Below are 27050 nucleotides of genomic sequence, written 5' to 3' on the forward strand. Positions count from 1 at the left end.
ATATATTTAATGTTGCATATCTATCCAGTTGTCTTGTGATGAATCTCCATTAATGCATGTTTAGGAATTGCATTGAAGTTTTGAGGTTTTGAATGTGATTATTCTCTTTCAGAGGGAACAACTACAACAGTGTCAACCAGTACAACTGGCTCCACCAGCAGCTCCACAACTGGTGAGTGCTGGTTTCTTCAGCCTATAATAGTAAAGCGTCAGACACAAGTGTTATTATCTGCATCCAGCTAGTTGACAGTGAAAGTGCATTCCTTTACACTTCTGGTAACTTAGTCTATTCCTGCTTGTGGACAGAGGTTATTTAATTAACTATTAAAGAAATCTGGTTTTGATTTATTGAAAATATAATTGTAAAACTTCCTTATGATTCACCATTGAGGTCAGACCCTTAATTTTTATTGTAAACAGACTTTTCGAAATTTCACCCAGAAAGTCAGGACAGGCTAGACATCACCATGAGTTTTTTAATGCGGTGTTGGTGATCTTCAGTGAATTCTGCTCTTATTATCTGGACAGACAGGAATTGTCTCCAGATGGGTTTGTTGAATAACTGACAGTCGGAGATGTGAGTTTCTGCTTGTTCTCACATCCACATTTCGAACTGTGCCAAATGTGTCATGAAGGGCAATATTGTGTCCCAGTCTGAAGTTCCATTAGGTGTTCAAAGACAACTAGCATTTCCAGAGTCACCACTGTTTCGGGTGTCGATGTTCTGGATGCGATTGGTTTCACAATTGTGACCTTGAGGAAAGATAGCCACATGATATCCGATTGGGTGCTGCCACCATGGGCCAAGTGGCCTCCTTCTGTACCGTAGCAATTCTGTCATTCTATAGTGGAGAACTTGTCTCTCGTGTAGATGGAAACACACTTCATATTATGGCAGGGTAATTGATTGGAGATTTGTAGGAGAGTCCTCAAACACATAGTGAACACTCTTTTACTTTATGTAATAACTAAACTGTCCCAATACTATCCCAATTCAAAATTCTGTGCAGTGATTGTAAATAATTTCTCTCCTCTTCAGAAGAAACAACTTCAACAACAGTGCCAACCACCACATCTGAGTCTCCTGCCAGTTCCGCAATTGGTGAGTCAGGTTTTCTATTAATGAACACACAAATGTATTTTCACTATTTCAGTATTATTCGCAATTTTATTCACCATTTCAGCATCCTCACTATGAAGCATATTACCTCCACCTGCCTGACACGAGACTGTTTTGATTGTGATTATTGTCTTTCAGAGGGAACAACTACAACAGTGTCACCAACTACAACCGGCTCGACCAGTAGTTCCACAACCGGTGAGTGCTGGTTTCTTCAGTGTGTAGGCCTGAGACACAATTCTTATTTTTCAACTTCATCTCATTGACAATGAAAGTCCATTCCTTTACACTTCCAGCAACTTGATCCATTCCTGGTCATGGACAAATGTTTTTCATTGAAACTTTGAAGAAATCTTGAGCGTGGTTCGCCGACCTCACTTGAGGTTGAGATTCTCCAGTACCACTTCAGTGAATGGAGATTTGGCTGAAAACCAAATTTTCCTCTCTCGCTGGTAGTGGTGCTGAGGTGTACAACATCGGAGAATTCTGATCCTTGTTTCGATTTATTTGTCATACAACTGGAAAATCCTTAAGGTCAGTTTCTATTTTCATAGCAAGGGAAGACACTTCACAATTTTGATAGAAACTCAGGGCATGCTAGAGATCACTAGGAATGATTATTTATACAGTGGTGATGAGCTTCAGTGAAATACATTTTTATTATCTGGATAATCAGGAATTGTCTCCAGATGGGTCAGCAGGTATTGAGCTGTTCAATAACTGAGAGTAGAAGTCGAGAGTTTCCACATTGATGTCTCAATTACAATTCAAACTTTGCCAAATGTCCGAACGACAATATTTTGTTCCAGTCTGAAGTGCCTTGAGACACTTGAGATCCACCTGTATTTTAACAGTCACCACTGTCCGGGATGTAGGAGTGCTGAATGCGTTCAGCGTCTTAAATAAAACCTTGAAGCTGATACACTCATGATTCCCACCTGGGTGCTGACACGATGGGCCAAATGGCCTAATCCTGAACCAAGACAATTATGTAAATCTGTAGTGGAACACTTATCACTTGTTCAGAAGGAAACACACTTCATATTGTGGCAGGGTAAGTGTTTGGGGATCTGTAAAAGTGTTCTCGAACGCTAACGGAAGGATATTAATTTGTGTAATAACTGGTGTTTCTTTTAAAACTCACTCAATATTGTCCCGAATCACAATTCTGTGCTGTGCTTGTAAATAATTTCTCTCCTCTTCAAAAGAAACAACTTCAGTGCCCACCACCACATCTGAGTCTACTGCCCGTTCCACAACTGGTGAGTCAAGTTTTCTATGAATGAACATACATATTTATTTTCACTATTTCAGTATTTCCAGCTTTAAACTCAATTATTTCCATCTTCAAGATCTTTGTCTGATTAGTTTTTGACTCGTGCAGCAATTTTACCTTAATTATTTTCTTTGATTTATTTGGCGCAAATCATATCATCTTAGCTTGATAATGCAGAATTGTTCTTTATGAGTTAGATTTTTGTGACTTTGAACATCTTTAATATTTTTCAGAGTTGACAAGTACAACAGTGTCACCAACAACAACTGGCTCAACCACTGGCTCCACAACTGGTGAGTGATTCCTCTTTCATTATGCATTGCAAGGACTTAGATACAAGCGGGTTCATTACATCGTCAGCTCCTTGTCTGTGAAAGTCTGTTGCCTTTCTCTTCCGGTGCATTCTTCCATTCCAGCCAGAGGGCAGTGTTTATTGGCATCAATGTTGACCAGAATTTTATTTTGATTTATTCCAAAAGCCACCTGAGAGCACACACTTGATTGATATAAATCTTAAAATCTGCCTCTCCTGTCTCAGTGTACAGAACATATAAAGTGGTAACTCGATTGTAAAACTAAATTAAAGATAACATGAAACCACTCGGCAACAGTTTATTCAGTTAAGGTGGTAATCATCTTTGAATATTGAGCTGTACACCTTGATAAACGGGAAACTTCTCCAGATCGAAATGCAGGTAATCGTTTATTGAATAACAGAGTAATCACTATTTTGTGCAGGGTATCATTGTGTTTGAGTCTGAATCCCCTTTTAAGCTTTCAATGTATTCTATTTGTCAGCGCAGTTTGAGAACATAAAGGGAAACTGGATTCAGTGTTCCAAATTCAATCTTTCACAGTGATACTCTTCTGATGGAGAGCTTGTCAGTGGTTCAGATGGAATACACAATGTATAAAATGACTCGCTAATATCCAATTGGGCCCCTGTAGGAAAAGGCTTTAATCTTTTCTGCACATTCTCTCATGTATTCCCTGCTGACTCATGTTGTAACTCTTTCAATACTGTCCTTGTGTGAATTCATTGTGAAAGTCCTTGTTTTTCTCCAGAAACATCAACTACAACAACAGAGACAACCAGCACAGTCACTTCTACTGCCAGTTCCACACCTGGTAAGTGTTGTCTTCTTTAATTCCTGGAAAGAATTAAAAGTAAGAATGCTATTACAGCTGAAGCTCCCGGTCAGTGAAAACCCCTCTGTCAGCTTTGCTTCATTCTTCACATACTCGCATCAGATGAAGGTGGGATCAAGTCCACGTACAGACTTTTCAGCTCAAAATCTAGTTTGATCTATTAGTGTTCTGCGGAAGAAAAGCACTGGACTGAAGTCTGCTGGATTAGACATTCCATTGGGATCTTGTGTGCACACGCGGGTGAAATAAAGGTTGTTGCTGCATTATTTCAATGATTGGTCAGGTTTTATATTTAGGAGGCTGGTCAATGTTTATGCTTGAAGCAACATCTCAAGGAAATGGATTTCACTTTGCTCTTTCTGTAACTACTCAACCCAAGTTGATTGACACCTTGCCCACATTGCAACAGTGACTGCACAAAAATGATAATTCCTTGGCAGTCGAGCATTTTGGGTGATATCGGGCAACCAATGAATTGATTTCATTTCACATTTACAAACTCTCTTTTAAACGATGGAAAATGCACCCAATTGGTAATTTCTCTCAAAGCTCCCCCATTCGAGATGGATATATCGGTTCTTAACGGTTTGTTTGTTCTTCTGTAGAATCAACGACAACCACAGGGACAAGCAGCACAACTGAGACGACTGCCAGTTCCACAACTGGTGAGTGATTCCTTCTTTCAATACACATTCGCAATCCTATTAGCACAAAGATGTTTTCTCAATAATAGCACCCTCATTGTGAAGCATATGACATTTGTCTCCTTGACACGAGGCTGGTTTCATTTTCAGAGATGTAATGAAATCTAAACATATATTTAATGTTGCATATCTATCCAGTTGTCTTGTGATGAATCTCCATTAAAGCATGTTTAGGGATTGCATTGAACTTTTGTGGTTTTGAATGTGATTATTGTCTTTCAGAGGGAACAACTACAACAGTGTCAACCAGTACAACTGGCTCGACCACAACTGGTGAGTGCTGGTTTCTTCAGTCTATAATAGTAAGACGTCAGACACAAGTGTTATTATCTGAATCCAGCTTGTTGACAGTGAAAGTGCATTTCTTTACACTTCTGGTAACTTAGTCTATTCCTGCTTGTGGACAGAGGTTATTTGATTAACTATTAAAGAAATTTGGTTTTGATTTATTAAAAATATAATTGTAAAACTTCCTTATGATTCACCATTGAGGTCAGACCCTTTATTTTTATTGTAAACAGACTTTTCGATATTTCATCCAGAAAGTCATGACAGGCTAGACATCACCATGAGTTTTTTAATGCGGTGTTGGTGATATTCAGTGAATTCTGCTCTTATTATCTGGACATACAGGAATTGTCTCCAGATGGGTTTGTTGAATAACTGACAGTCGGAGCTGTGAGTTTCTGCTTGTTCTCACATCCACATTTCGAACTTTGCCAAATGTTTCATGAAGGGTAATGTTGTGTTCCAGTCTGAAGTTCCATTCGTTGTTCAAAGACAACTAGTATTTCCAGAGTCACCAGTGTTTTGGACGTAGATGTTCTGGATGCGATAGGTTTCACAATTGTAACCTTGAGGAAAGATAGCCACATGATATCCGATTGGGTGCTGCCACAATGGGCCAAGTGGCCTCCTTCTGTACCGTAACAATTCTGTCATTCTATAGTGGAGAACTTGTCTCTCGTGTAGAAGGAAACACACTTTATATCATGGCAGGGTAATTGATTGGGGATTTGTAGGAGAGTTCGCAAACATAAAGTGAACACTCTTTTACTTTATGTAATAACTAAACTGTCCCAATTCAAAATTCTGTGCAGTGATTGTAAATAATTTCTCTCCTCTTCAGAAGAAACTTCAACAACAGTGCCAACCACCACATCTGAGTCTCCTGCCAGTTCCGCAATTGGTGAGTCAAGTTTTCTATTAATGAACACACAAATGTATTTTCACTATTTCAGTATCATTCAATACACATTCGCAATTCTATTCACCATTTCAGCATCCTCACTATGAAGCAAATTACCTCCTCCTGCCTGACACGAGACTGTTTTGATTGTGATTATTGTCTTTCAGAGGGAACAACTACAACAGTGTCACCAACTACAACTGGCTCGACCAGTAGCTCCACAGCCGGTGAGTGCTGGTTTCTTCAGTGTGTAGGCCTGAGACACAATTCTTATTTTTCAACTTCATCTCATTGACAGTGAAAGTCCATTCCTTTACACTTCCAGCAACTTGATCCATTCCTGCTCATGGACAAATGTTTTTCATTTAATCTTTGAAGAAATCTTGAGCATAGTTCGCCGACCTCACTTGTGGTTGGGATTCTCCAGTCCCACTTCAGTGAATGGAGATTTGGCTGAGCACCAAATTCTCCCCTCTCGCTGGTAGTGGTGGTGAGGTGTACAACATTGGAGAATTCTGGTCCTTGTTTCGATTTATTTAACATACAACTGAAAAATATCCTTAATGTTGACCATTGAGGTCAGTCCCTTTTTTCATAGTCAATTTAGATAGAAACTCAAAGCATGCTAGAGGTCACCAGGAATGATTATTTATACAGTGGTGATCAGCTTCAGTGAAATGCATTTTTATTATCTGGATAATCAGGAATTGTCTCCAGATGGGTCAGCAGGTATTGAGCTGTTCAATAACTGAGAGTAGAAGCTGAGAGAACCCACATTGATGTCATAATTACAATTCAAACTTTGCCAAATGTTCTATGAACGATAATATTTTGTTCCAGTCTGAAGTTCCATGAGGCACTTGAGATCCACCTGTATTCTAACAGTCACCACTGTCCGGGATGTAGGAGTGCTGGATGCTTTCAGTGTCTCAAATACGACCTTGAAACTGATACACTCATGATTCCCACCTGGGTGCTGACACGATGGGCCAAATGGCCTAATCCTGAACCAAGACAATTATGTAAATCTGTAGTGAAACACTTATCACTTGTTCGGAAGGAAACACACTTCATATTATGGCAGGGTCAGTGTTTGGGAATCTGTAAAAGTGTTCTCGAACGCTAACGAAAGGATATTAATTTGTGTAATAACTGGTATTTCTTTTAAAACTCTCTCAATATTGTCCCAAATCACAATTCTGTGCTGTGCTTGTAAATAATTTCCCTCCTCTTCAGAAGAAACAACTTCAACAACAGTGCCCACCAACACATCTGAGTCTCCTGCCCGTTCCACAACTGGTGAGTCAAGTTTTCTATGAATGAACACATATTTATTTTCACTACTTCAGTATTTCCAGCTTTAAACTCAATTATTTCCATCTTCAAGATCTTTGTCTGATTAGTTTTTGACTCGTGCAGCAATTTTACCTTAATTATTTTCTTTGATTTATTTGGCGCAAATCATATCATCTTAGCTTGATAATGCAGATTTGTTCTTTATGAATTGAGTTAGAGTTTTGTGACTTTGAACATCTTTAATATTTTTCAGAGTTGACAAGTACAACAGTGTCACCAACAACAACTGGCTCAACCACTGGCTCCACAACTGGTGAGTGATTCCTCTTTCATTATGCATTGCAAGGACTTAGATACAAGCGGGTTCATTACATCGTCAGCTCCTTGTCTGTGAAAGTCTGTTGCCTTTCCCTTCCAGTGTATTCTTCCATTCCAGATTAAAGTCCAACAGGTGGGACTTTAACCTGGTGTTGTTAGACTTCTTACTGTGTTTACCCCAGTCCCACGCCGGCATCTCCACATCATGTCTTCCATTCCAGCCAGAGGGCAGTGTTTATTGGCATCAATGTTGACCAGAATTTTGTTTTGATTCATTCCAAAAGTCACCTGAGAGCGCACACTTGATTGAAATAAATCTTAAAATCTGCCTCTCCTGTCTCAGTGTACAGAACATATAAAGTGGTAACTAGATTGTAAAACTAAATTGAAGATAACATGAAGCCACTCGGCAACAGTGTATTCAGTTAAGGTGATAATCATCTTTGAATATTGAGCTGTATTCCTTGATAAATGGGAAGTTCCTCCAGATCGAAATGCAGGTAATCATTCATTGAATAACAGAGTAATCACTATTTTGTGCAGGGTATCATTGTGTTCGAGTCTGAATCCCCTTTTAAGCTTTCAATGTATTCTATTTGTCAGCACAGTTTGAGACCATAAAGGGAGACTGGATTCAGTGTTCCAAATTCAATCTTTCACAGTGATACTCTTCTGATGGAGAGCTTGTCAGTGGTTCAGATGGAATACACAATGTATAAAATGACTCGCTAATATCCAGTTCGGACCCTGAGGGAAAAGGCTTTAATCTTTTCTGCACATTCTCTCATGTATTCCCTGCTGACTCATGTTCTAACTCTTTCAATCCTGTCCTGATTCAAGTTGTGTGAATTCATTGTGAAAGTCCTTGTTTTCCTCCAGAAACAACAACTACATCAACAGAGACAACCAGCACAGTCACTTCTACTGCCAGCTCCACACCTGGTAAGTGTTGTTTTCTTTAATTCCTGGAAAGAATTAAAAGTAAGAATGCTGTTACACCTGACGCCCCCGGGTCAGTGAAAACCCCTCTGTCAGCTTTGCTTCATTCTTCACATTCTCGCATCAGATGAAGGTGGGATCAAGTCCACGTACAGACTTTTCAGCACAAAATCTAGTTTGATCTATTAGTGTTCTGAGGAAGGAAAACACTGGACTGAAGTTTTGACTGCTGGATTAGACATTCCATCGGGATCTTGTGTGCACATGCTGGTGAAGTAAAGTTCTTGCTGCATTATTTCAATGATTAGTCAGGTTTTATATTTAGGAGGCTGGTCAATGTTTATGCTTGAAGCAACATCTCAAGGAAATGGATTTCACATTGCTCTTTCTGTAATTATAGTCTGCCCAAGTTGATTGACACCTTACCCACATTGCAACAGTGACTGCACAACAATAATAATTCCTTGGCTGCTGAGCATTTTGGGTGATGTTGGGCAGCCATTGAATTGAATTCATTTCATATTTACAAACTCTCTTCTAAACGATGGAAAATGCACCCAACTGGTAATTTCTCTCAAAGCTCCCCCATTCGAGATGGATATATCGGTTCTTAACGGTTTGTTTGTTCTTCTGTAGAATCAACGACAACAACAGGGACAAGCAGCACAACTGAGACGACTGCCAGTTCCACAACTGGTGAGTGTTTCCTTATTTCAATACACATTCGCAATCCTATTAGCACAAAGATGTTTTCTCAATAATAGCACCCTCATTGTGAAGCATATGACATTTGTCTCCTTGACACGAGGCTGATTTCATTTTTAGAGATGCAATGAAATCTAAACATATATTTAATGTTGCATATCTATCCAGTTGCCTTGTGATGAATCTCCATTAAAGCATGTTTAGGAATTGCATTGAAGTTTCGTGGTTTTGAATGTGATTATTCTCTTTCAGAGGGAACAACTACAACAGTGTCAACCAGTACAACTGGCTCGACCAGCAGCTCCACAACTGGTGAGTGCTGGTTTCTTCAGTCTATAATAGTAAGGCGTCAGACACAAGTGTTATTATCTGCATCCAGCTTCTTGACAGTGAAAGTGCATTTCTTTACACTTCTGGTAACTTAGTCTATTCCTGCTTGTGGACAGAGGTTATTTTATTAACTATTAAAGAAATCTGGTTTTGATTTATTCAAAATATAATTGTAAAACTTCCTTATGTCTGAACATATGCCTGGTGATCTTCAGTGAATTCTGCTCTTATTATCTGGACATACAGGAATTGTCTCCAGATGGGTTTGTTGAATAACTGACAGTCGGAGCTGTGAGTTTCCGCTTGTTCTCACATCCACATTTCGAACTGTGCCAAATGTTTCATGAAGGGTAATGTTGTGTTCCAGTCTGAAGTTCCATTCGGTGTTCAAAGACAACTAGTATTTCCAGAGTCAGCACTGTTTTGGACGTAGATGTTCTGGATGCGATTGGTTTCACAATTGTAACCTTGAGGAAAGATAGCCACATGATATCCGATTGGTTGCTGCCACAATGGGCCAAGTGGCCTCCTTCTGTACCGTAACAATTCTGTCATTCTATAGTGGAGAACTTGTCTCTCGTGTAGACGGAAGCACACTTTATATTATGGCAGGGTAATTGATTGGGGATTTGTAGGAGAGTTCTCAAACACATAGTGAACACTCTTTTACTCTATGTATTAACTAAACTGTCCCAATACTATCCCAATTCAAAATTCTGTGCAGTGATTGTAAATAATTTCTCTCCTCTTCAGAAGAAACTTCAACAACAGTGCCAACCACCACATCTGAGTCTCCTGCCAGTTCGGCAATTGGTGAGTCAAGTTTTCTATTAATGAACACACAAATGTATTTTCACTATTTCAGTATCATTCAATACACATTCGCAATTCTATTCACCATTTCAGCATCCTCACTATGAAGCATATTACCTCCTCCTGCCTGACACGAGACTGTTTTGATTGTGATTATTGTCTTTCAGAGGGAACAACTACAACAGTGTCACCAACTACAACTGGCTCGACCAGTAGCTCCACAACCGGTGAGTGCTGGTGTAGGGCTCAGAAACAATTCTTATTTTTCAACTTCATCTCATTGTCAGTGAAAGTCCATTCCTTTAGACTTCCAGCAACTTGATCCATTCCTGCTCATGGACAAATGTTTTTCATTTAATCTTTGAAGAAATCTTGAGCGTGGTTCACCGACCTCACTTGTGGTTGGGATTCTCCAGTCCCACTTCAGTGAATGGAGATTTGGCTGAGCACCAAATTCTCCCCTCTCGCTGGTAGTGGTGGTGAGGTGTAGAAATCATAGAAATCATAGAAACCCTACTGTGCAGAAAGAGGCCATCTGGCCCATCGAGACTGCACCGACCGCAATCCCACCCAGGGCCTACCCCCTTATCCCTACACATTTACCCGCTAATCCCTCTAACCGACCCATCTCAGGACACTAAGGGGCAATTTTAGCACGGCCAATCAACCTAACCCGCACATCTTTCGACTGTGGGAGGAAACCGGAGCACCCGGAGTAAACCCACGCAGACACGAGGAGAATTTGCAAACTTCACACAGACAGTGACCCAAGCCGGGAATCGAACCCAGGTCCCTGGAGCTGTGAAGCAGCAGTGCTAACCACTGTGCAACCGTGCCGCCCGTGTACAACATCGGAGAATTCTGGTCCTTGTTTCGATCTATTTAACATACAACTGAAAAATATACTTAATGTTGACCATTGAGGTCAGTCCCTTTTTTCATAGTGAAGGAAGAAACTTCACAATTTAGATAGAAACTCAAAGCATGCTAGAGGTCACCAGGAATGATTATTTATACAGTGGTGATGAGCTTCAGTGAAATGCATTTTTATTATCTGGATAATCAGGAATTGTCTCCAGATGGGTCAGCAGGTATTGAGCTGTTCAATAACTGAGAGTAGAAGCCGAGAGTTTCCACATTGATGTCACAATTACAATTCTACCTTTGCCAAATGTCCAAACGACAATATTTTGTTCCAGTCTGAAGTTCCATGAGTCTCTTGAGATCCACCTGTATTTTAACAGTCACCACTGTCCGGGATGTAAGAGTGCTGAATGCTTTCAGTGTCTCAAATACGACCTTGAAACTGATACACTCATGATTCCCACCTGGGTGCTGACACGATGGGCCAAATGGCCTAATCCTGAACCAAGACAATTATGTAAATCTGTAGTGAAACACTTGTCACTTGTTCAGAAGGAAACACACTTCATATTGTGGCAGGGTCAGTGTTTGGGGACCTTTAAAAGTGTTCTCGAACGCTAACGGAAGGATATTAATTTGTGTAATAACTGGTATTTCTTTTAAAACTCTCTCAATATTGTCCCGATTCACAATTCTGTGCTGTGCTTGTAAATAATTTCTCTCCTCTTCAGAAGAAACAACTTCAACAACAGTGCCCACCACCACATCTGAGTCTACTGCCCGTTCCACAACTGGTGAGTCAAGTTTTCTATGAATGAACACAAATTTATTTTCACTATTCCAGTATTTCCAGCTTTAAACTCAATTACTTCCATCTTCAAGATCTTTGTCTGATTAGTTTTTGACTCGTGCAGCAATTTTACCTTAATTATTTTCTTTGAATTATTTGGTGCAAATCATATCATCTTAGCTTGATAATGCATAAATGTTCTTTATGAATTGAGTTAGAGTTTTGTGACTTTGAACATCTTTAATATTTTTCAGAGTTGACAAGTACAACAGTGTCACCAACAACAACTGGCTCAACCACTGGCTCCACAACTGGTGAGTGATTCCTCTTTCATTATACATTGCAAGGACTTAGATACAAGCGGTTTCATTACATCGTCAGCTCCTTGTCTGTGAAAGTCTGTTGCCTTTCCCTTCCAGTGTATTCTTCCATTCCAGGTTAAAGTCCAACAGGTTGGACTTTAACCTGGTGTTGTTAGACTTCTTACTGTGTTTACCCCAGTCCCACGTCGGCATCTCCACATCATGTCTTCCATTCCAGCCAGAGGGCAGTGTTTATTGGCATCAATGTTGACCAGAATTTCGTTTTGATTTATTCCAAAAGTCACCTGAGAGCGCACACTTGATTGAAATAAATCTTAAAATCTGCCTCTCCTGTCTCAGTGTACAGAACATATAAAGTGGTATCTAGATTGTAAAACTAAATTAAAGATAACATGAAGCCACTCGGCAACAGTGTATTCTGTTAAGGTGATAATCAGCTTTGAATATTGAGCTGTACACCTTGATAAGTGGGAAACTTCTCCAGATCGAAATGCAGGTAATCGTTAATTGAATAACAGAGTAATCACTATTTTGTGCAGGGTATCATTGTGTTCGAGTCTGAAACCCCTTTTAAGCTTTCAATGTATTCTATTTGTCAGCACAGTTTGAGACCATAAAGAGAGACTGGAATCAATGTTCCAAATTCAATCTTTCACAGTGATACTCTTCTGATGGAGAGCTTGTCAGTGGTTCAGATGGAATACATAATGTATAAAATGACTCGCTAATTAGGCCCCTGTGGAAAAGGCTTTAATCTTTTCTGCACATTCCCTCATGTATTCCCTGCTGACTCATGTTCTAACTCTTTCAATACTGTCCTGATTCAAGTTGTGTGAATTCATTGTGACAGTCTTTGATTTCCTCCAGAAACAACAACTACATCAACAGAGACAACCAGCACAGTCACTTTTACTGCCAGTTCCACACCTGGTAAGTGTTGTCTTCTTTGATTCCTGGAAAGAATTAAAAGTAAGAATGCGATTGCACCTGAAGCTCCCGGTCAGTGAAAACCCCTCTGTCAGCTTTGCTTCATTCTTCACATACTCGCATCAGCTGATGGTGGGATCAAGTTCACCTCCAGAATTTCGAGCATAAAATCTAGTTTGATCTATTAGTGTTCTGAGGAAGGAAAGCACCTATCTGGAGTTTTGGCTGCTGGATTAGACATTCCAGCGGGATCTTGTGTGCACAAGCTGGTGAAATAAAAGTTCTTGCTGCATTATTTCAATGATTAGTCAGGTTTTATATTTAGGAGGCTGGTCAATGTTTATGCTTGAAGCAACATCTCAAGGAAATGGATTTCACATTGCTCTTTCTGTACTTCGTCACAGTCCAAGTTGATTGACACCTTACCCACATTGCAACAGTGACTACACAGCAATGATAATTCCTTGGCAGTCGAGCATTTTGGGTGATATCGGGCAGTCAATGAATTGAATTCATTTCATATTTACAAACTCTCTTTTTAACGATGGAAAATGCACCCAATAGGTAATTTCTCTCAAAGCTCCCCCATTCGAGATGGATATATCGGTTCTTAACAGTTTGTTTGTTCTTCTGTAGAATCAACAACAACAACAGGGACAAGCAGCACAACTGAGACGACTGCCAGTTCCATAACTGGTGAGTGATTCCTTCTTTCAATACAGATTCGCAATTCTATTAGCACAAAGATGTTTTCTCAATAATAGCACCCTCATTGTGAAGCATATGACATTTGTCTCCTTGACGCGAGGCTGGTTTCATTTTCAGAGATGTAATGAAATCTAAACATATATTTAATGTTGCATATCTATCCAGTTGTCTTGTGATGAATCTCCATTAATGCATGTTTAGGAATTGCATTGAACTTTTGAGGTTTGAATGTGATTATTGTCTTTCAGAGGGAACAACTACAACAGTGTCAACCAGTACAACTGGCTCGACCACAACTGGTGAGTGCTGGTTTCTTCAGTCTATAATAGTAAGACATCAGACACAAGTGTTATTATCTGAATCCAGCTTGTTGACAGTGAAAGTGCATTTCTTTACACTTCTGGTATCTTAGTCTATTCCTGCTTATGGACAGAGGTTATTTGATTAACTATTAAAGAAATCTGGTTTTGATGTATTGAAAATATAATTGTAAAACTTCCTTATGATTCACCATTGAGGTCAGACCCTTTATTTTTATTGTAAACAGACTTTTCGAAATTTCATCCAGAAAGACAGGACAGGCTAGACATCACCATGAGTTTTTTAATGCGGCGTTGGTAATCTTCAGTGAATTCTGCTCTTATTATCTGGACAGACAGGAATTGTCTCCAGATGGGTTTGTCGAATAACTGACAGTCGGAGCTGTGAGTTTCCGCTTGTTCTCACATCCACATTTCGAGCTTTGCCAAATGTTTCATGAAGGGCAATATTGTGTTCCAGTCTGAAGTTACATTCGGTGTTCAAAGACAACTAGTATTTCCAGAGTCACCACTGTGTTGGGTGTAGATGTTCTGGATGCGATTGGGTTCACAATTGTGACCTTGAGGAAAGATAGCCACATGATATCCGATTGGGTGCTGCCACAATGGGCCAAGTGGCCTCCTTCTGTACCGTAGCAATTCTGTCATTCTATAGTGGAGAACTTGTCTCTCGTGTAGAAGGAAACACACTTCATATTATGGCAGGGTAATTGATTGGGGATTTGTAGGAGAGTTCTCAAACACATAGTGAACGCTCTTTTACGTTATGTAATAACTAAACTTTCCCAATACTATCCCAATTCAAAATTCTGTGCAGTGATTGTAAATAATTTCTCTCCTCTTCAGAAGAAACAACTTCAACAACAGTGCCAACCACCACATCTGAGTCTCCTGCCAGTTCGGCAATTGGTGAGTCAAGTTTTCTATTAATGAACACACAGATGTATTTTCATTATTTCAGTATCATTCAATACACATTCGCAATTCTATTCACCATTTCAGCATCCTCACTATGAAGCACATTACCTCCTCCTGCCTGACACGAGACTGTTTTGATTGTGATTATTGTCTTTCAGAGGGCACAACTACAACAGTGTCACCAACTACAACTGGCTCGACCAGTAGCTCCACAGCCGGTGAGTGCTGGTTTCTTCAGTGTGTAGGCCTGAGACACAATTCTTATTTTTCAACTTCATCTCATTGACAGTGAAAGTCCATTCCTTTACACTTCCAGCAACTTGATCCATTCCTGCTCATGGACAAATGTTTTTCAATTAATCTTTGAAGAAATCTTGAGCGTGGTTTGCCGACCTCACTTGAGGCAGGGATTCTCCAGTCCCACTTCAGTGAATGGAGATTTGGCTGAGCACCAAATTCTCCCCTCTCGCTGGTGGTGGTGGTGAGGTGTACAACATTGGAGAATTCTGGTCCTTGTTTCGATTTATTTAACATACAACTGAAAAATATCCTTAATGTTGACCATTGAGGTCAGTCCCTTTTTTCATAGTGAAGGAAGATACTTCACAATTTTGATAGAAACTCAAAGCATGTTGGAGATCACCATGAATGATTATTTATACAGTGGCGATGAGCTTCAGTGAAATGCATTTTTATTATCTGGATAATCAGGAATTGTCTCCAGATGGGTCCGCAGGTATTGAGATGTTCAATAACTGAGAGTAGAAGCCGAGAGTTTCCACATTGATGTCACAATTACAATTCAAACTTTGCCAAATGTTGTACGAACGACAATATTTTGTTCCAGTCTGAAGTTCCATTAGGCACTTGTGATCCACCTGTATTCTAACAGTCACCACTGTCCGGGATGTAGGAGTGCTGGATGCTTTCAGTGTCTCAAATATGACCTTGAAACTGATACACTCATGATTCCCACCTGGGGGCTGACACGATGGGCCAAATGGCCTAATCCTGAACCAAGACAATGATGTAAATCTGTAGTGAAACACTTATCACTTGTTCAGAAGGAAACACACTTCATATTATGGCAGGGTAAGTGTTTGGGGATCTGTAAAAGTGTTCTCGAACGCTAACGGAAGGATATTAATTTGTGTGATAACTGGTATTTCTTTTAAAACTCTCTCAATATTGTCCCAGTTCACAAATAATTTCTCTCCTCTTCAGAAGAAACAACTTCAACAACAGTGCCCACCACCACATCTGAGTCTACTGCCCGTTCCACAGCTGGTGAGTCAAGTTTTCTATTAGTGAACACAAATTTATTTTCACTATTTCAGTATTTCCAGCTTTAAACTCAATTACTTCCATCTTCAAGATCTTTGTCTGATTAGTTTTTGACTCGTGCAGCAATTTCACCTTAATTATTTTCTTTGATTTATTTGGCGCAAATCATATCACCTTAGCTTGATAATGCAGAATTGTTCTTTATCAATTGAGCTAGATTTTTGTGACTTTGAACATCTTTAATATTTTTCAGAGTTGACAAGTACAACAGTGTCACCAACAACAACTGGCTCAACCACTGGCTCCACAACTGGTGAGTGATTTCTCTTTCATTATACATTGCAGGGACTTAGATACAAGCGGTTTCATTACATCGTCAGCTCCTTGTCTGTGAGAGTCTGTTGCCTTTCTCTACCTGTGTATTCTTCCATTCCAGCCAGAGGGCAGTATTTATTGGCACCAATGTTGACCAGAATTTCGTTTTGATTTATTCTAAAAGCCAGTTGAGAGCGCACACTTGATTGAAATAAATCTTAAAATCTGCCTCTCCTGTCTCAGTGTACAGAACATATAAAGTGGTAACTAGGTTGTAAAACTAAATTAAAGATAACATGAAACCACTCGGCAACAGTGTATTCAGTTAAGAACATAAGAACATAAGAAATAGGAGCAGGAGTAGGCCATCTGGCCCTTCGAGCCTGCCCCGCCATTCAACAAGATCATGGCTGACCTGAAGCGAATCAGTTCCACTTACCCGCCTGCTCCCCATATCCCCCAATTCCCTTATCGATCAGAAAACTATCTACCCGTGATTTAAACATATTCAACGAGGAAGCCTCCACCACTTCAATGGGCAGAGAATTCCAGAGATTCACTACCCTCTGAGAGAAGAAGTTCCCCCTCAACTCTGTTCTGAACCGGCCCCCCCTTATTTTGAGGCTGTGCTCTCTAGTTCCCTTCTAAGTGGAAAGAATCTCTCCACCTCTACCCTATCCAGCCCCTTCATTATCTTATATGTCTCTATAAGATCACCCCTCATCCTTCTAAACTCCAACGAGTACAGACCCAATCTGTTTAATCTCTCCTCATAAGCTACACCCCTCATCTCCGGTATCAACCTGGTGAACCTTCTCTGCACTCCCTCCAAAGCCAATATATCCTTTCGCAAATAAGGGGACCAAGGTGGTAATCATCTTTGAATATTGAGCTGTACACCTTGATAAATGGGAAATTTCTCCAGATCGAAATGCAGGTAATCGTTTATTGAATAACAGAGTAATCACTATTTTGTGCAGGGTATCATTGTGTTTGAGTCTGAATCCCCTTTTAAGCTTTCAATGTATTCTATTTGTCAGCGCAGTTTGAGACCAAATAGGAAGACTGGAATCAGTGTTCCAAATTCAATCTTTCACAGTGATACTCCTCTGATGGAGAGCTTGTCAGTGGTTCAGATGGAATACATGATGTATAAAATGAGTCGCTAATATCCAATTCGGGCCCAGTAGGAAAAGGCTTTAATCTTTTCTGCACATTCTCTCATGTATTCCCTGCTGACTCATGTTCTAACTCTTTCAATCCTGTCCTGATTCAATTGTGTGAACTGATTGTGAAAGTCTTTGTTTTCCTTCAGAAACAACAACTACATCAACAGAGACAACCAGCACAGTCACTTCTACTGCCAGCTCCACACCTGGTAAGTGTTGTCTTCTTTGATTCCTGGATAGAATTAAAAGTAAGAATGCTATTACACCTGAAGCCCCCGGGTCAGTGAAAACCCCTCTGTCAGCTTTGCTTCATTCTTCATATTCTCGCATCAGATGATGGTGGGATCAAGTCCACCTCCAGAATTTTGAGCACAAAATCTAGTTTGATCTATTCGTGTTCTGAGGAAGGAAAGCACTGGACTGGAGTTTTGGCTGCTGCATTAGACATTCCATCGGGATCTTGTGTGCACACGCTGGTGAAATAAAAGTTCTTGCTGCATCATTTCAATGATTAGTCAGGTTTTATATTTAGGAGGCTGGTCAATGTCTATGCTTGAAGCAACATCTCAAGGAAATGGATTTCACATTGCTCTTTCTGTAATTGGACTCTGCCCAAGTTGATTGACATCTTACCCACATTGCAACAGTGACTGCACAGCAATGATAATTCCTTGGCTGTCGAGCATTTTGGGTGATATCAGGCAGCCAATGAATTGAATTCATTTCATGTTTACAAACTCTCTTTCAAACGATGGAAAATGCACCCAATTTGTAATTTCTCTCAAAGCTCCCCCATTCAAGATGGATATATCGGTTCTTAACGGTTTGTTTGTTCTTCTGTAGAATCAACGACAACAACAGGGACAAGCAGCACAACTGAGACGACTGCCAGTTCCACAACTGGTGAGTGTTTCCTTATTTCAATACACATTCGCAATCCTATTAGCACAAAGATGTTTTCTCAATAATAGCACCCTCATTGTGAAGCATATGACTTTTGTCTCCTTGACACGAGGCTGGTTTCATTTTCAGAGATGTAATGAAATCTAAACATATATTTAATGTTGCATATCTATCCAGTTGTCTTGTGATGAATCTTCATTAAAGCATGTTTAGGAATTGCATTGACGTTTTGTGGTTTTGAATGTGATTATTCTCTTTCAGAGGGAACAACTACAACAGTGTCAACCAGTACAACTGGCTCCACCAGCAGCTCCACAACTGGTGAGTGCTGGTTTCTTCAGTCTATAATAGTAAGGCGTCAGACACAAGTGTTATTATCTGCATCCAGCTTGATGACAGTGAAAGTGCATTTCTTTACACTTCTGGTAACTTAGTCTATTCGTGCTTGTGGACAGAGGTTATTTGATTAACAATTCAAGAAATCTGGTTTTGATTTATTGAAAATATAATTATAAAGCTTCCTTACGATTCACCATTGTGGTCAGACCCTTTATTTTTATTGTAAACAGACTTTTTGAAATTTCAGCCAGAAAGTCAGGACACACCATGAGTTTTTTGATACGGTGTTGGTGATCTTCAGTGAATTCTGCTCTTATTATCTGGACAGACAGGAATTGTCTCCAGATGGGTTTGTTGAATAACTGACAGTCGAAGCTGTGAGTTTCCACTTGTTCTCACATCCACATTTCGAACTGAGCCAAATGTTTCATGAAGGGTAATGTTGTGTTCCAGTCTGAAGTTACATTCGGTGTTCAAAGACAACTAGTATTTCCAGAGTCACCAGTGTTTTGGATGTAGATGTTCTGGATGCGATTGGTTTCACAATTGTGACCTTGAGGAAAGATAGCCACATGATATCCGATTGGGTGCTGCTGCAATGGGCCAAGTGGCCTCCTTCTGTACCGTAGCAATTCTGTCATTCTATAGTGGAGAACTTGTCTCTCGTGTAGAAGGAAACACACTTTATATCATGGCAGGGTAATTGATTGGAGATTTGTAGGAGAGTTCTCAAACACATAGTGAACACTCTTTTACTTTATGTAATAACTAAACTGTCCCAATACTATCCCAATTCAAAATTCTGTGCAGTGATTGTAAATAATTTCTCTCCTCTTCAGAAGAAACAACTTCAACAACAGTGCCAACCACCACATCTGAGTCTCCTGCCAGTTCCGCAATTGGTGAGTCAAGTTTTCTATTAATGAACACAAATTTATTTTCACAATTTCAGTATTTCCAGCTTCACACTCAATTATTTCCATCTTCAAGATCTTTGTCTGATTAGTGTTTTGACTCGTGCAGCAATTTTACCTTAATTATTTTCTTTGATTTATTTGGCGCAAATCATATTTGGCAAATGTATTTTCACTATTTCTGTATCATTCAATACACATTCACAATTCTATTCACACACAAATGTTTTTCCCCATTTCAGCATCCTCACTATGAAGCATATTACCTCCTCCTGCTTGACACGAGACTGTTTTGATTGTGATTATTGTCTTTCAGAGGGAACAACTACAACAGTGTCACCAACTATAACTGGCTCGACCAGTAGTTCCACAACCGGTGAGTGCTGGTTTCTTCAGTGTGTAGGCCTGAGACACAATTCTTATTTTTCAACTTCATCTCATTGACAATGAAAGTCCATTCCTTTACACTTCCAGCAACTTGATCCATTCCTGCTCATGGACAAATGTTTTTCACTTAATCTTTGAAGAAATCTTGAGCATGGTTCGCCGACCTCACTTGAGATTGGGATTCTCCAGCCCCACTTCAGTGAATGGGGATTTGGCTGAGCACCAAATTCTCCCCTCTCGCTGGTAGTGGTGGTGAGGTGTACAACTTCGGAGGATTCTGGTCTTGTTTTGATTTATTTAACATACAACTGAAAAATTTCCTTAATGTTGACCATTGAGGTCAGTCCCTTTCTTTGTAATGAAGGAAGACACTTCACAATTTTGATAGAAACTCAAAGCATGCTAGAGTTCACCATGAATGATTATTTATACAGTGATGATGCGCTTCCGTGAAATGCATTTTAATTATCTGGATAAACAGGAATTGTCTCGAGATGGGTCAGCAGATATTGAGCTGTTCAATAACTGAGAGTTTGCACATTGTTGTCACACTTGCAATTCAACTTTTGCCAAATGTTGTACGAACGATAATATTTTGTTCCAGTCTGAAGTTCCATGAGGCACTTGAGATCCACCTGTATTCTAACAGTCACCACTGTCCGGCATGTAGGTGTGCTGGATGCTTTCAGTGTCTCAAATACGACCTTGAAACTGATACACTCATGATTCCCAGCTGGCTGCTGACACGATGGGCCAAATGACCTAATCCTGAACCAAGACAATTGAGTAAATCTGTAGTGGAACACTTTACACTTGTTGAGACGGAAACACACTTCATATTATGGCAGGGTCAGTGTTTGGGAATCTGTAAAAGTGTTCTTGAACGCTAATGGAAGGATATTAATTTGTGTAATAACTGGTATTTCTTTTAAAACTCTCTCAATACTGTCCCAAATCACAATTCTGTGCTGTGGTTGTAAATAATTTATCTCCTCTTCAGAAGAAACAACTTCAACAACAGTGCCCACCACCACATCTGAGTCTCCTGCCCGTTCCACAACTGGTGAGTCAAGTTTTCTATCAATGAACACAAAAAAATATTTTTACTATTTCAGTATTTTCAGGATAAACTCAGTTACTTCCTTCTTCAAGATCTTCGTCTGATTAGTTCTTGACAAATGTGCAGTATTATTGCACTCAATTATTTTCTTTGTTTTATTTGGTGCAAATCATATCACCTTAGCTTGATAATGCATAAATGTTCTTTGTGAATTGAGTCACAATTTTGTGACTTTGAATACATTTTAATATTTTTCAGAGTTAACAAGTACAACAGTGTCACCAACAACAACTGGCTCAACCACTAGCTCCACGACTGGTAAGTGATTTCTCTTTCATTATGCATTGCAAGGACTTAGTCATTACATCGTCAGCTCCTTGTCTGTGAAAGTCTTTCTCTTCCGGTGTATTCTTCCATTCCAATCAGAGGGCAGTGCTTATTGGCATCAGTGCTGACCAAAGTTTTGTTTCAGTTATGCCACCTGAAAGCACAAACTTGATTGAATAAATCTTCTTGAAATGTGCCTCTCCTGTCTCCGTGTACAGAACATATCTTAAACTGGTAACTAGGCAGTAAAACTAATTGGAACATAACATGAAACCACTTGGCACCAGTGTATTCAGTTAAGGTGATAATCATCATTGAATATTGAGTTGTACAACTTGATACATGGGAAATTTCTCTCGATCCGAATCCAGATAATCATTTATTGAATAACAGAGTAACTATTATGCAGGGTATCATTGTGTTCTAGTCTGAATCCCCTTTTAAGCTTTCAATGTATTCTATTTCTCAGCACAGTTTGAGACCATAAAGAGAGACTGGAATCAGTGTTCCAAATTCAATCTTTCACAGTGACGCTCTTTTGATGGCGAGATTGTCAATGGTTCAGATGGAATATATGATGTGTAAAATGACACATTAATGTCCAGTTGGGCATCTGTAAGAAAAGGCTTTAATCTTTTCTGCACATTCTCTCATTCCCTGCAAAGTCAAAAGAGAAAAGGAAGCATATGATAGGTATGGCATCGAAAAACTGATGAATCCCTTGTGGAGTACAGTGAAAGTAGGAAGGAACTTAAACATGGAATCGGGAGGGCTGAAAGGAGCCATGAATTGTCTTTAACAAACGGGTTCAAGAGGAATCCCAAGAATTTTTATGCACATATTAGGAGTAAGAGGATAGCAAGAGAAAGAGAAGGCCCACTCGAGGACAACGGAGGGAAGTTATGCGTGGAGCCACAGGAAGTGGGTGAAATCTTTAATGAGTACTTTGTATCGGTATTCACCAAGAAGGACATGACAGATGTTGAGGACAGAGATAGATGTGTGAAAGCTCTAGGAAATGTCAATGTATTGAAGTAGGAAAGGGGGCACAGGTTCAAGGTAAGAAGGGGAAAGTTTAAGGGAGATGTACGGGGGGAGGTTTTTCATGCAGAGTGTTGAGTGCCTGGAACTCGCTGCCAGAGGAGGTAGTGGAAGCGGGCACATAAGCAACATTTAAGAGGCATCTAGATGGGTACGTGAATAGAGGGATACAGACCAAGTAAGGGCCAAAGGTTGTTTTCTTTTTATTTAGGGCATCGTGATCAGCACAGATTTCAGGGGCCGATGGGCCTGTTCCTGTGCTGTACTTTTCTTTGTTATTTGACCCATGTCCTAACTCTTTCAATCCTGTCCTGATTCAAGTTGTGTGAGTTGGTTGTGAAAGTCTTTGTTTTCCTTCAGAAACAACAACAACATCAACAGAGACAACCAGCACAGCCACTTCTATTGCCAGTACCACACCTGGTAAGTGTTGTCTTCTTTAATGCCTGCAAGTAATTAAAAGTAAGAATGGAATTACACCTTAAACCCCTGGTATTGAAAACCCCTCTGTCAGCTTTACTTCATTCACGTTCTCACATCAGAACATGGTGGGATCAGGTCCACCTCCAGAGCCGTGAGCACAAAGTTTAGTCTGATCTTATAGTATTCTTCCGAGGAAAAAATGTACAGGACTGTTGTCTTGGAGGCTGGATTAGACATTCCATTGGGATCTTGTGTTCACACGCTGGTGAAATAAAAGTTCTTGCTGCATTATTTCAATGATTAGTTAGGTTTTATATTTAGGAGGCTGGTCAATGTTTATACTTGAAGCAACATTTCAAGGAAATTAATTTCACATTGCTCTTTCTGTAACTGGACTCTGCCCAAGTTGATTGACACCTTACCCACATTGCAACAGTGACTGCACAACAATAAGAATTCCTTGGCTGTTGAGCATTTTGGGTGATATCAGGCAGCCAATGAATTGAATTCATTTTCATATTTACAAACTCTCTTTTAAATGATGGAATATGCAGCGAGTTGGTAACTTCTCCCAAACCTTTCCCATTTGGGTTGGATATATCAGTTCTTAATGGTTTTGTTTGTTCTTCGGTAAAATCAACCACAACAACAGGGACAAGCAGCACGAGTGAGACGACTGCCAGTTCCACAACTGGTGAGTGATTCCTTCTTTCAATACACATTCACAATTCCATTAACACAATGTTTTTTTTCCAATTTCAGCCCATTTCTGTCTATCATATTCCCTCCTTCTGCTTGACATGAGGCTGTTTTGATTTTCAGAGTTGTAATGTGATAGAAATATTTATCTCATGCTCCACATCTGTCCAGTTGTCTTGTGGTGAATCACCATTAAAGCGTGTTTTATAATTCCATTGGAGTTTTGTGGTTCTGAATGTGATTATTGTCTTTCAGAGAGTACAGCTACAACAGTGTCACCAACTCTCACTGGCTCGACCAGTAGCTCTACAACTGGTGAGTGTTGGTTTCTTCAGTGTATAATCGCAAGGCCTTAGACACAGGAAAGTGTTACTTTTCAACTTCATCTCATTGACAGTGAAAGTCCATTCCTTTACACTTCCAGCAACGTGTTCAATTCCTGCTCCTGGACAGAGGTTTTTCATTTAACCTTTGAAGAAATCTGGGGTGGGATTCTCCAGTTCCACTTCAGTGAATGGACATTTGGCTGAACACCATGTAGTGGTGGTGAGATGTATGACATCGGAGGATTCTGGTCCTTGTTTCGATTTTAGTTAAAATATAACTGAAAAATATCCTCCATAGTGACCATTCAGGTCAGCCCCTTTTTACTTACCAAAGGAAGACATTTCAAAGTTTCATGCACAGACTCAAAGCATGCTCAAGATGACCATGAATAATAATTTATACGGTGGTGATGAGATTGAGTGAATTATGCTTTCAGAATCTGCATTTGCGGGAATTGGCTCCAGATGGGTCAGCAGGTATTGAGATGTTGAATAACTGAGAGTAGAAGCTGTGAGATTCCACATTGTTGTCACATCCACATTTCAATCTTTGCCAAATGATGCATGAAGTGTAATATTTTGTTCCATTCTGAAATTCCATTAGGCACTCAAGGTCCACCAGTATTTTGTTATATTGTAACCAATGATAACATTGGATTTGTTATAATGCAACTAATGGTAACATGCTGTGAGGGTCAGAGGATCAGCTGACCTGTGATACATAAGAAGCAGATGGGAATTGAGGGGAGCTTGTGTGGCCCCAACTGTTGGCGTAATGAAATTTCTTTATTAATCCTTTTTCTTTGATTTACTTTCTAAAGTTAGTTCTTTTATTGCTTGCAACTGAAGTACCCCTACTGCCAGATAAAAACTTTAATAGTCACCACAGTATGGGATGTAGATGTGCTGCATGTGTTCATTGTCTCAAATGTGACCTTGAAAATGATACCCATGTGCTTCAAACTGTGTTGCTGACTAGATGGGCCAAGTGGCCTCCTCCTGTACCATAATGATTCTTCTGTATTTCTGTTGTGGAAAAAGTTTGTCATTTGTGTAGAAGGAAGAAACACTCTATTATGGCAGTCTGATTGAGGATCTGCAGAAGAATTTTCAAATTCAATAATTAACTCTTTATAACTTGTATAATACATAATATTTCCCTTAAAACTCTCACAATATTGTCTCAATTCAACATTCTGGGCTGTGGTTGTAAATAACTTGTTTCCTCTTCAGAAGAAACAACTTCAACAACAGTGCCAACCACCACGTCTGAGTCTACTGCTAGTTCCACAGCTGGTGAGTCAAGTTTTCTATAAATGAACATGAAACTTGAAAAATAATTTTCCCAGGTTCAGTATTTTCAGCTATAAACTCAATTACTTCCTATTTCGAGGTCATGATGCATTGTAACTTTTCCCTTAACTATTTTCTTTCATTTGATTTCACAAACCATATTGTCTTATGCTGAAGATGCACAAATATTATTGAGGAATTCAGTCAGAATTTTGTGACTTTGAACACCTTCTCATATTTTTCAGAATTGACAAGTACAACAGTGTCACCAACAACAACTGGCTCAACCACTGGCTCCACAACTGGTGAGTGATTTCTCTTTCATTATGCATTGCAAGCACTTAGATACAAGCGCTTTCATTACATCGTCAGTTCCTTGTCTGTGAAAGTCTGTTGCCTTCCTCTTCCAGTGTATTCTTCCATTCCAGCCAGAGGGCAGTGTTTATTGGCATCAATGTTGACCAAAGTTTTGTTTCATTTCAAAAGCCACCAGAAAGCACAAACTTGATTGAATACATCATCTTGAAATCAGCCCCTCCTCTCTCTTGGAACGTAACTTCTACTGGTGACTAGATGTTAAACTAAATTAAACAAAACATTAAGCCACTTGGCACCAGTGTATTCAGTTAAGGTGATAATCATTATTGAATATTGAGCTGTAGAACTTGATACATGGGAAACTTCTCCAGATCGAAATGCAGGTAATCGTTTATTGAAGAACAGAGTAATCACTATTTTGTGCAGGGTATCATTGTGTTCTAGTCTGAATCCCCTTTTAAGCTTTCAATGTATTCTATTTGTCAGCGCAGTTTGAGACAATAAAGGGAGACTGGAATCAGTGTTCCAAATTCAGTCTTTCACAGTGATACACTTCTGATGGAGAGCTTGTCAGTGGTTCAGATGGAATACATAATGTATAAAATGACTCGCTAATATCCAATTGGGCCCCTGTAGGAAAAGGCTTTAATCTTTTCTGCACATTCTCTCATGTATTCCCTGCTGACTCATGTTTTAACTCTTTCAATCCTGTCCTGATTCAAGTTGTGTGAGTTGATTGTGAAAGTCTTTGTTTCCCTTCAGAAACATCAACTACATCAACAGAGACAACCAGCACAGCCACTTCTACTGCCAGCTCCACACCTGGTAAGTGTTTTTTTTTCATTTGTGGAATAATTAAAACTAAGAATGCAAAAAAACTTAATGCCCTGGACAGCGAAAACCCCTCTGTCAGTCTTCTTCATTCTTCATATTCTCACACCAGAAAATAGAATCATAGAATCCCTACAGTGCAGTAGGAGGCCAGTCGGGCCTGCACCAACAACAATACCACCCTATTCCCATAACCCCACTTATTTACCCTGCTAGTCTCCCTGACACTTATGCCGGAATTTTACCACCTCACCTGTCCAAGGCTCGTAACATCGTGCCCGAGGCCAACAAGAATGCCGTTCTGCGAGCCTTGCCTGCCTGATTTTGGGACGGGCATGCCGGTAAAATTCCGGCATTAGAGTCAAGTTAGCTTGGCCAATCCAACTAACTTGCACATCTTTGGACTGTGGAAGGAAACCTAAGCAGACATCGGGAGAACGTGCAGACTCTGCACAGACAGTGACCCAAGGCTGGAATTGAACCCGGGTCCCTGGCGCTGTGAGGCAGCAGTGCTAACTGGATCTTAGTGTTCTTCTAAGAAAGGAAAGCACTGGATTGATGTCTTGGATGCTGGATGAGACGATCTGTCAGGAACTATTGCGCACACGCTGGCGAAATGACTGTTGTTGCTGCATTCTTTCAATTATGAATTGTGTTCTCTCTTTAAGATGCTGATTAATGTTCATGCTTGAAACAAAATCTCAAAGGAAAGAATTTTGGATTGTTCTTTCT

The 27050-nt window shown here is 39.8% G+C and overlaps 1 protein-coding gene across 50 annotated transcripts in view; it reads left to right on the plus strand.

Moving 5' to 3' along the window:
- Positions 1-27050, plus strand: part of LOC144507913 (uncharacterized) — a 157630-nt gene that overhangs the window by 96006 nt on the left and 34574 nt on the right. For 31 of the 50 annotated variants that reach the window (XM_078235407.1, XM_078235429.1, XM_078235420.1 and 28 more), the window contains 22 exons: positions 113-172; positions 5379-5438; positions 6675-6737; positions 6988-7047; positions 7932-7994; positions 8628-8687; positions 8949-9008; positions 9780-9839; positions 10007-10066; positions 11435-11497; positions 11748-11807; positions 12684-12746; positions 13380-13439; positions 14848-14907; positions 15914-15976; positions 16227-16286; positions 17604-17666; positions 18301-18360; positions 18622-18681; positions 19539-19601; positions 21001-21063; positions 25415-25474. In XM_078235407.1, coding sequence (XP_078091533.1) covers positions 113-172; positions 5379-5438; positions 6675-6737; positions 6988-7047; positions 7932-7994; positions 8628-8687; positions 8949-9008; positions 9780-9839; positions 10007-10066; positions 11435-11497; positions 11748-11807; positions 12684-12746; positions 13380-13439; positions 14848-14907; positions 15914-15976; positions 16227-16286; positions 17604-17666; positions 18301-18360; positions 18622-18681; positions 19539-19601; positions 21001-21063; positions 25415-25474 — 1344 coding nt within the window. Of the gene's footprint in view, positions 1-112; positions 173-2629; positions 2690-3461; positions 3525-5378; positions 5439-6674; positions 6738-6987; positions 7048-7931; positions 7995-8627; positions 8688-8948; positions 9009-9779; positions 9840-10006; positions 10067-11434; positions 11498-11747; positions 11808-12683; positions 12747-13379; positions 13440-14847; positions 14908-15913; positions 15977-16226; positions 16287-17603; positions 17667-18300; positions 18361-18621; positions 18682-19538; positions 19602-21000; positions 21064-21318; positions 21379-22788; positions 22852-25414; positions 25475-26249; positions 26313-27050 lie in introns of all 50 variants that reach the window. The other 19 variants (XM_078235451.1, XM_078235408.1, XM_078235424.1 and 16 more) reach the window with 16 other exon arrangements.

The sequence above is a fragment of the Mustelus asterias genome, chromosome 19, assembly GCF_964213995.1.
Source record: "Mustelus asterias chromosome 19, sMusAst1.hap1.1, whole genome shotgun sequence".
Taxonomy (NCBI): domain Eukaryota; kingdom Metazoa; phylum Chordata; class Chondrichthyes; order Carcharhiniformes; family Triakidae; genus Mustelus; species Mustelus asterias.